This window comes from Muntiacus reevesi, chromosome 4 (genome assembly GCF_963930625.1).
Source record: "Muntiacus reevesi chromosome 4, mMunRee1.1, whole genome shotgun sequence".
In the NCBI taxonomy this organism is placed as follows: domain Eukaryota; kingdom Metazoa; phylum Chordata; class Mammalia; order Artiodactyla; family Cervidae; genus Muntiacus; species Muntiacus reevesi.
In genome coordinates this window covers 118,136,777-118,151,889 of record NC_089252.1, presented here as the reverse complement: position 1 = coordinate 118,151,889, position 15,113 = coordinate 118,136,777, and the positions used below count along the sequence as shown (strand labels likewise).

Here is a 15,113-nt window from a genome sequence, read left to right as displayed (position 1 = left end):
GAGCACGGCGCTGGCGGCGCCCTGGGAGCACACAGCTGCAGACAGCAGGCCCTCCCCGTCCCCGGGCCCGGGGGGCGCACCTCTCCGCACGTGGGGTGGATCCCGATGGTGTCATCCAGCAGCTGCTTCGTGAGCCCGCACTTCATGGCGGCGGCAAACCCCTGCGTGATCTCCCCGGCGTTCGGTCCAAGGACGTGAAATCCTACCACCCGATCCTTCCGAAAGGAGGCCAGTAGGTTAATGCCCTGACTAGGAGCCTCGTCATCCCAAGTTCACTTACAGCATCTCCCCCAGAAAAGCACCTCTAACGCTGCCCTGAGCCCAGAGCACCACCAGGAGCCCGCGCCTTTGAGACTCCGCGGGGGGAGCCCTGGGCGCATGCCCCGAGACACCGTGAGCCCCAACCCGCCAGGACGAGCATGCACCTCTGCCCAGAGGGGCTCCCAGCTTGGTGGACGCTTCCAGTTACCCCGAGAGAGTGCTGAATGACAGTCCGAAAAGTCAGGGCTAACAGCCACCCCAGGGTGCGTGCATTCCGAGCAGGGGCCCCACTCCTGGCCCGGGGCACGGACACCAAGGAGCGGGGGGCCCTCTCCCCTCACCCCCACGCAACGCACTGGGGGCAGTCGATTCATCCCGGGCACCCCAGGGGCTCCCAATCCACAGCTCTCATGTCTCTCCCCCCATCTAGAGCTTCAGGGCCACAGTGCACCAGGGGAAGGCCTATGCCCCCACAGCGGGCCTGCGAAAGAACACCCCACAGTGACTGGCACTCCCTGGGGGCCATGAGCAATGCCCGGAGCCTCCAGGCCCCACGGGAGGGACCCTTGGAGGGGTGCATGAGGTCACATCATTGGCAACTTCATGTCTGACCTCCCCAGAAAGAATCTCAGACTCTGAGGAGGGAGGCGCCCCATCCTGGAACAGCCTCGCGCACACTTCACTGGCCTCGAGGGGCCCTGCTGTCCCCACAGAGGGGCGAGGGGCTCTCAGGCGTCCCTCGTGCTCTACGGGGGGCCCTGCACCTGCCGCTGTGAGTGCCTCCATCAGAATTTGAGCACTTCTAAGCGGGCTCTCACTGCACGGAGGCATCTCCTAACCGCCTGTGGCGCGTCCTGGCTACAGGCAGACACGCTGTGTTGCACACAGCTCTGCTCCTGGCAGACCGCAGGGCCGTGCCAACGCCATGCAGGGCACGTCTGCCAGCAGCGCCTTTCTGGCAGCAATCGCTCACTTGGTGCTTCTGTGCCATACTCTGGAAACTCTCACACTGCTTCAAACTTCTTCCTTGTGATTGTCATGGTGCTCCTGTAACTGTTCTGTATACCGCGAACTAGGTCCACGTGACACGGGGACCTTCGCCCACGGCTCCACAGACTGGCTCCCACCCCCAACCCATCTCCGCCTCCTCAGCCTCCCTCTTCCCTGGGATAGGAACACACTGAAATTAGACCAATAATCTCCCAACGATGGCCTCTGAACGTTTAAATGAAAGCAAGAATCGCATGCCTCTCCTTGACATCATAAGCTGGAAATGGGGAGGGCGGGTGGAGAGCCAGGACAGGCCGAGAGCTGGGCCTCCTGAGCCAGACAGTCAGCCAGGCTGAGAACGCACCAGGACAGCTCTCCGAGGCGCTGGGAGCACTGCTCCAGCAAGCGCAGGAGCGGGGGAGAGGAGCAGCCTGCCTGCTGATGTGGGTGGGGACAGCCCCGGCGTCCAGGCAGAAGACCAGACCAGCCCCCACGTCCCCCGATCAAAGCCTCCAGAGCAAGACCGTGACCCCCTCCGGTTCCGTGAAGGCAGAGAGGGGGGAGGACACTGCAGGGCAGTGGGACCTGGCGGAGCGGGCTCGCAGGGACTCAGGAAGGAACCGTCTCAGAGACGGCACGGCGGGGCCGACGCATAGGCTGCGGCCCTTTACCCGGAAGACCCAACCTCCCCAGAAGCTCCGACACAGTGGTTTCCAACGTGGATGGGAAGATGCATCTGGGGCGTTCATGGCGCTGGCGGTAAAGAACCTGCCTGCCAGTGCAGGAGGCGTGAGAGACCTGGGCTCCATCCCTGGGTGGGGAAGATCCCCCGGAGGAGGGCATGGCAACCCCCTCTGGTATTCCTGCCTGGAGAGTGCCGCGGACAGGGCAGCCTGGCGGGCTGCAGTCTATGGGGTCACAAAGAGTCGGACACGACTGACGCAGCTGAGCACGCACGCAGTCCTTTCACAGCGAGAGACGAGAAGTCAGAGTCTGGCTTCACAGCCTCAGAGGACAGGCTGCTCTCGTGTTGGGCGCTGACACAGTGGAACCCAGCACTGACCTACCATTCCCCAAACCCCAGGGCCCTTAAGCATTAAGCTGAATCGACTCTGCTCTGTGCTCAACAAAGCCTGGATGACATCTGCTTACAACACGGTTTAGGGAATACTTTGAGTCTACTGTTGAGACCAACTGCTCAGAAGAAAAGATTCCTTTCCAAACAGGAATGCCCTTTCCAAATGACATGCCCCTGACCACCCCAGAGTTCTGATGGAGATGTACAATGTGACGGATGTTGCTTTCATATCGGCTAACACAACAGCCCTCTGCAGTCCGGCAGTCAAGAAGCAATCTTGACTTCCACGTCTTATTATTGGACAAATCCATTCTGCTAGGCTGCAGCTGCCACAGACAGTGAGTGGCAGACAGTGAGTCCTCTGGCGGATCCGGGCAGAGTGGACCAAAGGTCTTCTGGAGAGAAGTCCCGTCCCAGATGTTGTAAGAGCATCGCGGCTCGTGGGATGAGATCAGAACAGAAACCTGAGAGGCGTTTGGAAGAACCTAACTCTAGCCCCCGTGGGTGATGGCGAGGGGCCCAGGACTTCCTGGAGGAAGGAAGGGAGACGTGCTGGAAGCAGCAGGAGAACTGGGGTCAGAAGTGGGTCCTGAAGACGGGGCTGAGTTACCGCCACCTGAGGATGAACCGAACGCAGGAGGAGCTGCTCCCGACGGACAAGCACAAGCAGCGGTTCCTGAGATGGAGCCACTCCTGCGAGAGGCTGTGACCACAGCCATGCTGACAACCAGCACTCGGGACGCGACTCACGCCTGGTGCATAAACAGTGGCAGGTCTGGGAGGACGGACTCCAGCTCTGAGGCAGTGCCGCTGTGGCTGAAACGCTACCAAACAGCACTGCCTGCTTCAGGGAAACCACTCATGAAAGAAGAGTCCTTCCAAGCGGCCAGCGTCCCGGTCATCTTGTTTTGAGAAATAGCTGCAGCCACCCCAGCCTTCAGCCACCTCCACCCTGATCAGTCAGCAGCCCCAGCGCTGCGGCCAGACCCTCCACTAGCAAGAGGGTTGCAATCTGCTGAGGGCGCAGCTGATGGTTAGACTGTTTAAGCATAAAGTATCTTTAAATTAAGGTTGTACGTTGAATTTTTTAGACAGAACGCAACTGATAAAGACTGTAGTCTGGTGTAAATGTGACCTCACATGCATAGGGAAACCAAACAATTCCGGGGCTCACACGACCATGACATTCGATTTATTGCCAGGTCTGGAACCAAACCTGCAATGTCTTCAAGGCACACCCGTGTCTCCAGATGCAGACGGATGCGCCTACGCTGTGTCGTCGATGGCCCAGATCACAGCAGAGCCTGAGGCGCCACACCGCCAGTCAGAGTGCCCCGGAGAGACACGATCCCACGGAGAAAGGGAGGCACGGGTCCATCCCCGCAAGCACAGCACCCGGGCGGCAGTCTCAAGGACTCCTGCCTCGCCCCGAGAGCTGTCTTTAAGGAGATTATAAAAACCCAGATACAAGACTAAAAGTAACATTTTAAAAGCAAGGCATGCCTGCTTCCAACCACAGGACGTACGTTCTCCAGTTTATTGCAGATTATCTTCGCGTAACAAGCGTCGCTGTCTCGGCAGGCCACCGTCCACTCGAGAGGCCAGAACCGAGCGTGGTAGACCTGCAAGAGAGAGGCAGAGGTCCGCGTCCACGGAGACAGCCTGCGGGGCTCGGGCCACACAGAGGCGCCAGTGTGTCCACCAGCTCGCCGAAACTTTTAGTACAAACTTTTTAATCTCTGTGGCTACTAGGAACATGAGATAGCTGCTTCTTCACCCCAAGGTATTATTCCTAAAATATACTCCAAATGTTAAGAAAAGAGATGGCGCCAACTCCTGAGATCATAAACAGGATTTCTGAAACAGGAAGCTCCCGGCTTCGACACGCCGAGCCCTGCGCGGGACCCTCCCCCGTATCCCCTCCACTCCTTTCCTCACGCGCATTGCTGTTCAGTGGCTCAGTCGTGTCTGGCTCTGCGACCCCATGGACCGCAGCACGCCAGGCTCCCCTGTCTTTCACCATCCCCCGGAGCCTGCTCAAACCCATGTCCATTGAGTCGGTGATGCCACCCAGCCATCTCACCCTCTGTTGTCCCCTTCTCCTCCTGCCCTCAATCTTTCCCAGCTTCAGGGTCTTTTCCAAAGAGTTGGCTCTTCACATCGATGTGTTAGCTATGATTTTCCTTCCAGTATTTGGAAGATTTTGTTTCATTTAAGTATTTGATCCTCCTGGTTTAAAGTGGACGTGAAGTATGGGCCCAACTTAACATTTTTCCTGAATGCTGCCCACTACTCCAACACCCTCAATGAACGTCTTTTGCCATAGATTTAAAACACCGCCTTTATCACATGTTAATTCTCCTAGGCACCTGAATCAACCTGGGCTTCAGGTTCTGTTCTGCCGGTCTGTCTGTCACCTGTGTGCCACTCAGCACAGGTCCAGGGCCCGTACCCTCAGGAGAAACTGCACCATCCGACAGCGCCGGCCCCTCCTCGGCCCAGTGCCCTCGCTGTCCAGGCCTTCCCTTCGGAGCTCCCTAGGGGTCCGGTCGTTATCACGCAGCGCTTTCTTTGCGTGGGGGTGCGAGTTCAGTTGGGGAATTGAGATCTAACAAGCTGAGTGGCACAGCCCGCCCCCTGAAATCATCTCCCTATTACTGCTTTTTTAAAAGAGTTTTAATTGTTAAATCAACATATGCACAAGAAGTGCACATTTAAAAGCTCTGGTACGCGGCCAGCCCCCTCTGCCGCCCAGACACAAATGACTCTCCTCCTGCTTGTCACCAGCCTGCGCGCTTCTCAACAGCACACTCCCGCCAGCTGCCTGCTCGGGCTCTGCTTCCTGGCCTGCGCTCCTCTCAGGAGGCTTCACTCTCTCTTCCCTGGCCCCTGCCCTCCCACCCGCCCTTCCAATTACACTGAAATTTGTAAGCTAGGTCAGTGCCCGTATTTCCTCACTAGGAGGAAGCTCTTCAAGGAGAGATGGGCCCCCACGTGCGGGGGAATGAGGCTGGACCCCGACCTCACACGTGTACAGAAAGTTCTCAGGATGGATCAGAGGCCCACGTGTCAGAGCTGAAAACCTAGTACTCCAGGAAGAAAACACGGGCATCAACCTTCACGACTGCGGGTCAGACGATGATTTGTCAGAAGTGACATCAAAAGTACATGTGACAACGGAGAAAAAAAAGACCCGGACTGCACCAAAAGGAAAGATCTTTGTGCTCCAAAGGACACCATCGGCAGAGTGAAGACAGAACCCACAGAAATGGTGGAAACTTTCATAAGTTGCCCCATGGCCTCTCACTAAGCTTGTGAGGTGTTTCCCTGATGACAGTGACACCGAGACTCTTTTCACGTGTCTGCTGGCCACTTGCGCACGTTCTTTGGGGAAATACCCTTTGCTCTTTTAAAAGCCAGGTTATTTGGCTTTTACTGTTGTAAGAGTTCTCTGATATTCTACATACAAGCTCCTTATCAGAGATCAAAGTCCGGAGGACTTTATGGCATGAATTTTGTGAACGAATTCCATCTTCTTATCCCATCTTACTGTGTCTACCCTCACTTTTCACCTTAATTTCCTCACTTGAAAAGATACAATATGTGGATTTATGCGAGGTTTCCTCAAGTCTCTTTATAATAGGAATATCGAAAATACTAATAGATCAAATTTTCAGTCCTGCAAAATGCAAAAATCAAAGTCTAGACTGGGTGCGCCGATGTGCAGGGGGCCTTAGGGGAGATGGAGAGCGAGCCCATAAACGGGGGTTCTTCCTATAGACGCGCCCCTTCATCTGGGGTGCAGCCTCCTACATCCTTCCTCTCACGCACCTACAATCCACAATGGCTATCATCACTCATCAGAGACCCGACTAACAGTTCGCCACTCACACAGGTGGTTCATTATTCCCAGGAGTTAATTATAAACTCTGATCAGGTTACTCTGATCCTCTGAAATGGATCCTTACAGGTCCTCTGAAATGGAAACTTCTCACTGAAAACGCCACCTAAACAACAGCCCCTGAAAACAAGCGGTGGTTCTAACCCTCTGACCCCCTTCATCTCTCCAACCCTCCCATGTGGGGAGGAGGCAGGAGAAGGCCACTGGGACCACCCGCCACATCACAGTGAGCAGACCCTGAGGCGGAGGGGAGCAGAGAGCCACTCTGGGGGCGTCCGGACAGCCCACAGCCCCGGAACCGGCCCCCCTCCCCTGAGCCACTCACTGCCTGAGCCTGGCCCCGCCGCGCCACGCGGGGAAGGTGGACAGAGCCAGCTCGGGCCAGCAAACATCCCCATGATGTGTGAGTGAAGCAGACCTGGGTCACTCAGCTCCTCCAAAGACCAGAGCTAGCAGTGAACTTGCCATGGGGAGAGGCCACGTGCATCTGTTTCTGCAGGAACAGAAGCATGACCTGCGAGTGCATGTGCGTGCACAAACACACGTGTACACGTGCACGTACACATGTGTGCACACACAGACAAGCACACACATACACACGCACAGGTGAGCCCCAGCAGGAGAAGGAGGAGTGGCCGTGGCCCCCCAGCCCCGGTCCTCCCCCTGCCCACAGCTCCCGGGACGCTGCGTGCTCCCCCGAGGCCCCCCCGCAGATGCTGCCCCTGCACTCAAAGCCCGTGTGCACAGTCTGCGTCCTTCTTCCCAGCCGTGTGAAGATCACTCTGCCAGAAACAGGACTTACATTATTTAATTCCCAACTTTCCTAAAGCAGGAATACAATTTCCGACAATGCAGCCCTTATAGGAACTTGCAAAACGACAGAATAAGAAGTGGCCAACAGGAGAAACTGGGGCTTGGAGGCGAGGTCTGAGAATGCACCAACCCCACATCTTACATTCAGATTCTCCGCCTGGTACACCTCGGTAGCCTTCTCCTCTGAGTACCCACAGCAGCCGTACTCCAAGGGCGTGAACACCACGGTGGGGACGTTGACGTAGTCACACTGCAAGACAGACAGCTCATGTCTCTTGTTTCTTCCTGTTTTTTACAGTGAAAATCTGCACGACGTACACGTATAAACGGAGGACAAATGAGCACATTTGTCCTGTGCGGGCCCCGTGCGGGTGACCCGCACCGCCATGGTTCAGAGACTGAGTCACTGAGCAGACGGGAGCCCCGACTCCGGCCGCTTCAGTGGGACGGGACCCCCCAGCCACGCACAGGGCCGCACCCCTGCAAGGATGAGCAGGAAGCCCTTCCGCCGCAGCGGGCAGGGCGACGGGCCGGCCGGCCAAGAGAGAAGGTCAGTACTGAGCCCGTCTCACTCCAAGCCGCCTGGCCTTGCCCCCGCTGCTGGAGCAGCAACCCCCTCCCCCCCCGGGAAGCGCTCCCCGACCCCTCCGGTAAGAAGACAAGACGGCCCCACCTGGGTGCCCCCACGTCACCCAGGACAACACCCTGAATGTAAGATGCTCATAAAGTATTTATTCAAAACCATCGGCAAACGGTGGGGAACTGCACACGGCACGGGGGCACCTTCCCAGCAGAACGAGCACATGGTGCCACGCGCGCTGACTTTCTCCTCATCCAGTGTTGATTTAGACGTTGTCCCAAAGACGGCAGTGAGAAGCTAACCTTCTCTGATCGGCCCCCGAAAAGCCTTCGAGCCAGCAGCTTGCCTGCCTGCACGGCGACCGGGGTGAGCTGCGGCTTGCCCTCCAGGACGTCCCCGACCGCGTAGACGTAGGGGACACTGGTCTGCTCCTCGTCGTTTACCGGGATCTTGCCCGTCCTGTTGCGTTCGGGGAAGAAAAAACACATTACAACAGACTGCACTGCTGGAAGCAGACTCTCTTCCAGGAAAAGAAGGAGGCAGAGAGGAAGACCTCGCCAGGCGTTCGTGTGCCTCTGTCACCAAGCGTTCCTGGCCCCACGGCTCAGACAAACCGCTGCCTGCTTTCTGAGCGCTGAGGACAGCGCCAGGCCTCCCCCAGAGTCAAACATACTGCTTTGGAATTTTCCTCCTTGCCTGATCAAGGACAGACAAATTCATTCTAAACCACAGAAAGTGGAAGCGTACATCTCCACAATTATTTTTTATAAGTAACTGCTTAATACATGAAATATTTAAGGAAAACATTAAGAGTTATCAACTGATTAATGAAATAACTGATAATACAGAGCTGACACATCACTTACTACAAAATAAATTCAAAGCATCTCAGTAATTAAGTCAGAATTTCCCAGGGGCGATCTGTGGGAACACTGAGCTTTGAGCAGGGCTGGGCGCTAACACCAGGGAACGTACTTCTCACTGATGTTCACACCAATCTTCTCCAGCCCTAACTTCTTCGTACAGGAGTCACGACCAACTGCTAGCAAAACCTGTGTTTAGAGAGACGGCAGAAACACAGATCATCAACACCAGGAATGAAAACAAGAACATCACGATGAATCCTTCAGATGCTGACACAGCAACAGAATGTCATCAACAGCCTATGCCAGTCAATTTGACAGTCTGGATGAAATAGATGTCTGCAAAGACAGACTCTACCAAACTTACACCCACACGACTGAGCAGCCCCACGGCGCAGGCCGCACTGCGCCCCCTCCCCTGATTCACGCCGAGGCGCTGGCCCCGAAGACCTCGGAATGAGGCTGTATCTGGAGATGGGCCTTTACAGAGCTGATCAAGGTACAACACGGTTATTGTTGCTCAGTCAGTAAGTCTTGTCTGACTCTTTGTGACCCCATGACCTTGTGGCCCGCCAGCCTTACAGCCTCTGTCTATGGAGTTCTCCAGGCAAGAATACTGGAATGGGGAGCCACGCCCTTCTCCAGGGGACTGAGCCCCTGTCTCCTGCCTTGGCAGGCGGCCTTTTTACCGCTGAGCTACCAGGGAAGAGTGGTCCCAGTTCAGAACATAACAGAGAACCCCGAGTGAGGTTCCTCTCAGTTCTGGAGGTCAGACTCTTGAGATCAAGAGTCCGCAGATCAGGCTCCCCTGAGGCCTCTCTCCTTGGAGTGCAGATGGCCGCTTCCTCCCTGTGACCCCATGTGATCAACCCCTAGGTGCTATGGCAGCTCAAGCAGATTAAGGGCTTCATACTCACAGAGACTGAATCCACGGTGTGTAAACTTCTCCGTAGTTAACTCCAGAGCCAGGTGACCTTGTTAGTAAAGTGTATGTGACACTTAAGAAAAACACCGATGATACACAAAGCCTCCAGGACAGGAGCGAGGGACAACAACCCAGGCCTGCTTGTAAGGTGTGAGCGCCTGACACAAGGCCAGACAAGGGCAGTAAAAAGACAAGAAAATTGAAGAGGACAGCCCTGGCGGCTCAGCGGTTGGGAATCCACCTGCCGATGCGGGCACATGGGTTTTCCTGGTCTGGGAAAGCCCACGTGCCGAGGGACAACCAAACCCTGGGCCACAGCTGCTGAGTCTGGACGCTCCGGAGCCCGCGTGCCGCAACGAGAGAGGCCCCTGCAGTGAGAAGGCCGCACACGGCGGGAAGAGCAGCCCCACGTGCCGCCACCAGAGAACGCCCGCACACTGCGACGGAGACCCAGCGCGGCAAAACGCTGATAATTTAAAACCAGAGAAAGTCAGGAGCCAACACTCCCCATGAGCGCAGACGCCAGATATTTAACGGATGCCAGAAAATAAAATAGAGCAACATAAATAAAGGATAATTGATCGTGACCAAGTATTTTGGGCTTTGTCCCAAAATACAAATCTGGTTTAACATACAAAAACCAATCAATGGAATTCATCATTTGAAGAGAATAAAAAATAAAAAAACCTTACTCATCCCAATAGAAGCTGGGACAGCATTTGACAAAACTAAGCACCCTTGAGGATTTCAATAAAAGCCTCAGTGCTCTGGGACTAGAAGCACGCGTCCCCAGCCTGACAAAATGATCTGCAGAACCCCAAGGGCATACACGCTCACAGCGGAGAGAGGCCACCTCACTCACCCCGAGACGGGAGACCCTCACAGTCTCTGTTCAGCACCACGTGGACGTCTTAGCCAGGGTAATGAGGCAAGAAAAGGAAATAAAATGACACAGACTGGAAAGAAGAAACAAAACTACTGTTTTAGGCAGAACAAATCCTAAGAAGGTCAATACAGAAAAATCATTTGTATTTCTATGTACTACCAACTAACCACTGAATATTTAAAAATTTAAAATATCATTTGCAGAAGGTTAAAAATATGAAATACCTACACTTAACAGAAACATGAAAGACCTCCAGAGAAAAATGATAAAATGTTGTTGAGAGAAACTAAAGAACTTGCAAACATAATAAATGGAAAAAATATAAAGGTTCGTGTACAGGAAAAATCAATGATGTCAGTTTTACCAAATTCATCTTCATAAGCAATACAATCTCAGTCAAAATCCCAGCACTTCTTCTTCGAAATTGGAAAGCTGGTTTTAAATTTATGTGGAGGAAGCAACCTAAGTGTCCATGGACAGATGGATGGATAAAGAAGATGTGGTGAACATAGACAGCAGAATACTACTCAGCCAGGAAAAAGGCATCATGCCACGGCAGCAACATGGATGGACAGAGGTCATCACGCTAAGTGAAGGGAGTCGGACGAAGACAAGTGTCACCTGGTGTCACTTACATGCAGAATTGTAAAGAAATGACACAGATGAGCTTCTTCACAGAGAAGCAGACCCACAGACACAGAAAACAGACTCAGGGTCACCAAAGGGGAAGGGGAAGGAGGGGGTGAATTAGAGGTTTGGGGCTAACAGATACACAGGGCTGTATATAAAGTAGATAATTAACAAGGACCTACTGTATAGCACAGGAAATGACTCAATATCTTGTAATAGCCTATAATTGAAAGAGAATCTGGAGAAGAACTAGCCACCAACCCACACCACACAGACGGACCCCGAGGGGTGCGGATGGCACGGCTCCAGATCAGCCATGACCCAACAGGAAAAGCTGGCAGAAAAAGAGCATCCTTAAACAGTCCTGCGACTGTTAAAGAAAACTGAACATATCTTCACTGAACATTCTAGGCCCACTCTATCAAATACGCAAGGCAGTATGCTGTCATGCTACTTATGTAACTTATATGCAGAGTACATCATGAGAAATGCTGGGCTGCATGAAGCACAAGCTGGAATCAAGGTTGCTGGGAGAAATATCAACAACCTCAGATATGCAGATGATACCACCCTTATGGCAGAAAGTGAAGAAGAACTAAAGAGTCTCTTGATGAAAATAAAAGAGGAGAGTGAAAAAGTTGGGTTAAAACTCAACATTCAAAAAACTAAGATCATGGCATCAGTCCCATCACTTCATGGCAAATAGATGGGGGAAAAGGTGGCAACAATGACAGGTTTTGTTTTCTTGAGCTCCAAAATCACTGCAGATGGTGACTGGTCATGAAATTAAAAGATGCTTGCTCCTTGGAAGAAAACCTATGACAAATCTAGACAGCACATTAAAAAGCAGAGCCATCACGTTGCCAACAAAGGTCTGTATAGTCAAAGCTATGGTAGTCATGCACACACATGAAAGCTGGGCCGTGAAGAAGGCTGAGAACCGGAGAACTGATGCTTTTGAACTGTGGTGTTGGAGAAGACTCTTGAGAGTCCCTTGGACTGCTAGGAGATCCAACCAGTCAATCCTAAAGGAAATCAGTCCTGAATATTCATTGGAAGAATTGATGCTGAAGCTGAAACTCCAATACTTTGGCCACCTGATGCCAAGAATTGACTCATTGGAAAAGACCCTGATGCTCAGAAAGACTGAAGGCAGGAATAGAAGAGGATGACAGAGGATGAGATGGTAGGATGGCATCACTGATTCAATGGACGTGAGTTTGAGCAAGCTCCAGGAGTTGGTGATAGACAGGGAAGCCTGGCAAGCTGCAGTTCCTGGGGTCCCAAAGAGTCAGACACCATTTAGCAACTGAACAAAAACAACAATTCTGGTAGTACATAAATGCTTCCAGAGAATAGAAAAAGAAGGAACATATTCCAGACTTCTTTCATGAGCTAGAATAACTTTGGTATCAATATCTGGGAAGTTCAATATGTGAAAGGAAAATTATAAGCCAATATTAATTCATGAATATAGATACGAAAATTTTAAGTAGCCAAATCTAACAATATATAAAAAGAACCACTGTCAGGAACCCTCTGGCCCTTATTAATTCCTGAATATTCAGGAATTAAGAGGAGAGGCATGCCTTTCCTTTCCCGGGGCTGAGGAATCCAGGCATTTCTCATTATGGTGATAAGTACCCTCTTCCTTTTTATGAGCCATACGGTAAAAGGTGATTGTTTGCAACTCTCCCTTTGATAGGGATGTCTTATATTTTGTAAGTCTGGAATTTTAATCTTTATCTTTGGTGAGAATAACCACCTATATGCACACACCATGTTGATTAAAACACCTTTGCTCCATCAGAGCTTGGGTCCCCGTGTCTTTCTATTCTCTCTCTCTCTCTCTCTCTCTCTCTCTCTCTCTCTCTCTCTCTCTCTATTTCTGGCTAATTCCTTGGAGCTCGGAGGCCCGCTGGGCTCACTTTCTTGCCCGGGCTTCTAAGACCCTCTCGAGAAGGCGCACTGTACCTTCACCCACTCGAGAGGGCGCCTGGTGCCTACGTGCAGCAGCGAGAGCCCCAAGAACAGGACTCTATTGGCTTTCCGCGTAAACCAGGGGATATCAGCCTCTTTCTCTCTCTTACTCTGGGAACCACCAGGCTCCGGTGCATTAAAGGACCAACAAACCACTCATTATCCAGTTGGATTTACACCAGTAATATAAAGTTGACTGTAAATCAATGTAATGCAACACACTAACAGATTAAAGAAAAAAATAATCATTAACAGCCACAAAAGGAACATTCTTACAGCTGAACACCCAGTTCTGACTTTTAACAAACAAAAAACCAAAATAACAACAACAACAAAAAACAACTTAGCAAAGAAAAATAGAAAATGATTTATTTACCATGGTTAAGAATGTCTACCAAAACCCTACGGAAAACCTTACTCTTTAACCGTGAAACACTGAAAACCTCCCTCCCGACCCTGAGAACAAGGCTGGAGGGTCTAGGTCTGCATTTCTTGTCAACACTGCCTGGGGGGCCGCGGCTGGTGCCCTCATGCAGGAAAAAGGAAGAAAAGGAAGCAGTCACAGAAGGGAGCGAGTCCTCTCCGTGAATGCGTAACAAAGACGCTGCGAGCCATCTCAGGACACGGGATCAGATAGGGCTCAGCAAGATTCCTGAGTGCTGAAGCGAATCCCACAACTGAGCAGCCTTTCTGTATACCAGCAACAGACGGTGAAGGACAATGACACTTTTTCAAAAACAGCATTTGTAACTGTACAGAAATATGTACACACCTAGGAATAACTCTAACAGAAGATGTTCTTGAGGTCTACAGAGAAATGTACTAACTTTGCTGGGGGCTATTACAGACGGCCTAGGTCAAAGGGCAGACGTACCATGAACCGTAAGCCTGGATACTGCAGAATCAAGTGCTTCTACCTGATGACACATCCATCACAACCCTGATCAATCTCAACAGGAGCTGGTTCTTAGGTTTGTTTTCCTTACACCTATCTTAGGCTTTGGTCATCCTCACAACATCATTCACTTTTAGTTGAAAAAAATAATGCTGTTAGAGTTTATGGAACATAAATGAACAGATTGATCCAAGTTAGCGATAAACTACAGTTTACACAACAAATGCTGGTGTCTGACTTGCATGAGTTTGAGTTATAACGACTGCCACTCAAGGGTCCATGGACTACTCACACTGTTTGGAGATTTGACATAGCTTGTTTTTGTTGCTTTTGATTATAAAATATAATTGATGCTTATTGCAAAAACAGTCAAATGCAGAAATGTATAAGACATCTAACTCTCCAGAAGTGACCAGTAAAAGCAGGCAGGCACAGCGGCCTCCAGGCTTTCCATGCAGTTCATCTGGTAAAGAATCCATCTGCAATACAGGAGACCTGGGTTTGATCCCTGGGTTGGGAAGATCCCCTGGAGAAGGGAACAGCTCCCCACTCCAGTGTTCTGGCCTGGAGAACTCCGTGGACTGTATCACCCACAGGGTCACAAAGAGTCAGACACGACTGGCGACTTCCACTCACGCCTGCGTCCAGATTTTGTTCCCTGCACAGCTACACACACCCGTATATTTCAGCATCGTATTCTTTGTGTGCCACCGAAAACCATCAAATATCAACAGCTCAACACATTCCACATGTACTAGAGTCTCACGGAGAGTCAAAAAGTCAACCCTGGTATCATCTCCCCTCGTGTTTCATCTGCGCCAAGTCACGAGCGTGTCCATCCACCCCCTGCTCGCCCGGCAGACACTCACCGTGTTGTAAACGCCCTCCATCGTCTCTGTCCCTTCCGTGGATTTAGCCACTACCTTCAGCCTCCCGGGCAGGCCCTTCTCCAGCTGCTGGACCTGGCGAGGATGGACAGTGCGTGGATTCTCTCCGCAGGGGACACAGAACAGGGGGGCGCAGGGCGTGTGTGTGTGCAGGCGGGTGTGTTCCGTCTGCATGGAGCAGACAGAGGAAGGAGGACCGGCCCGAGGGTGGTCGAGGGAGAGACAAGCCCCTGGGTGAGCGGGAAGAGCGGACAGCACCGACCGTGTGCACCAGGGGACCACCTCCCGAGCACGGAGACAGGCCAGGACGGAAGCAGGAGGACACGGGGCGGGAGGTCAGGAGCTTTATCTTGTCTTGTTGCATTTAAAACATGGAGAGGAATTCAGGCGGAGAAGCCCAGCAGGCGGCTCTACAGATGGGTGT

General features: G+C 52.3%; 1 protein-coding gene across 2 annotated transcripts in view; it reads right to left on the bottom strand.

Annotated features, from left to right (window-relative positions):
• Positions 1-15,113, bottom strand: part of TXNRD3 (thioredoxin reductase 3) — a 35,638-nt gene that overhangs the window by 3,200 nt on the left and 17,325 nt on the right. For both annotated transcript variants that reach the window (XM_065934050.1, XM_065934049.1), the window contains exons 10-15: positions 14,672-14,764; positions 8,599-8,675; positions 7,926-8,082; positions 7,186-7,293; positions 3,856-3,951; positions 81-215 (exon numbers count right to left, since the gene is read on the bottom strand). In XM_065934050.1, coding sequence (XP_065790122.1) covers positions 81-215; positions 3,856-3,951; positions 7,186-7,293; positions 7,926-8,082; positions 8,599-8,675; positions 14,672-14,764 — 666 coding nt within the window. The remainder of the gene's footprint in view (positions 1-80; positions 216-3,855; positions 3,952-7,185; positions 7,294-7,925; positions 8,083-8,598; positions 8,676-14,671; positions 14,765-15,113) is intronic.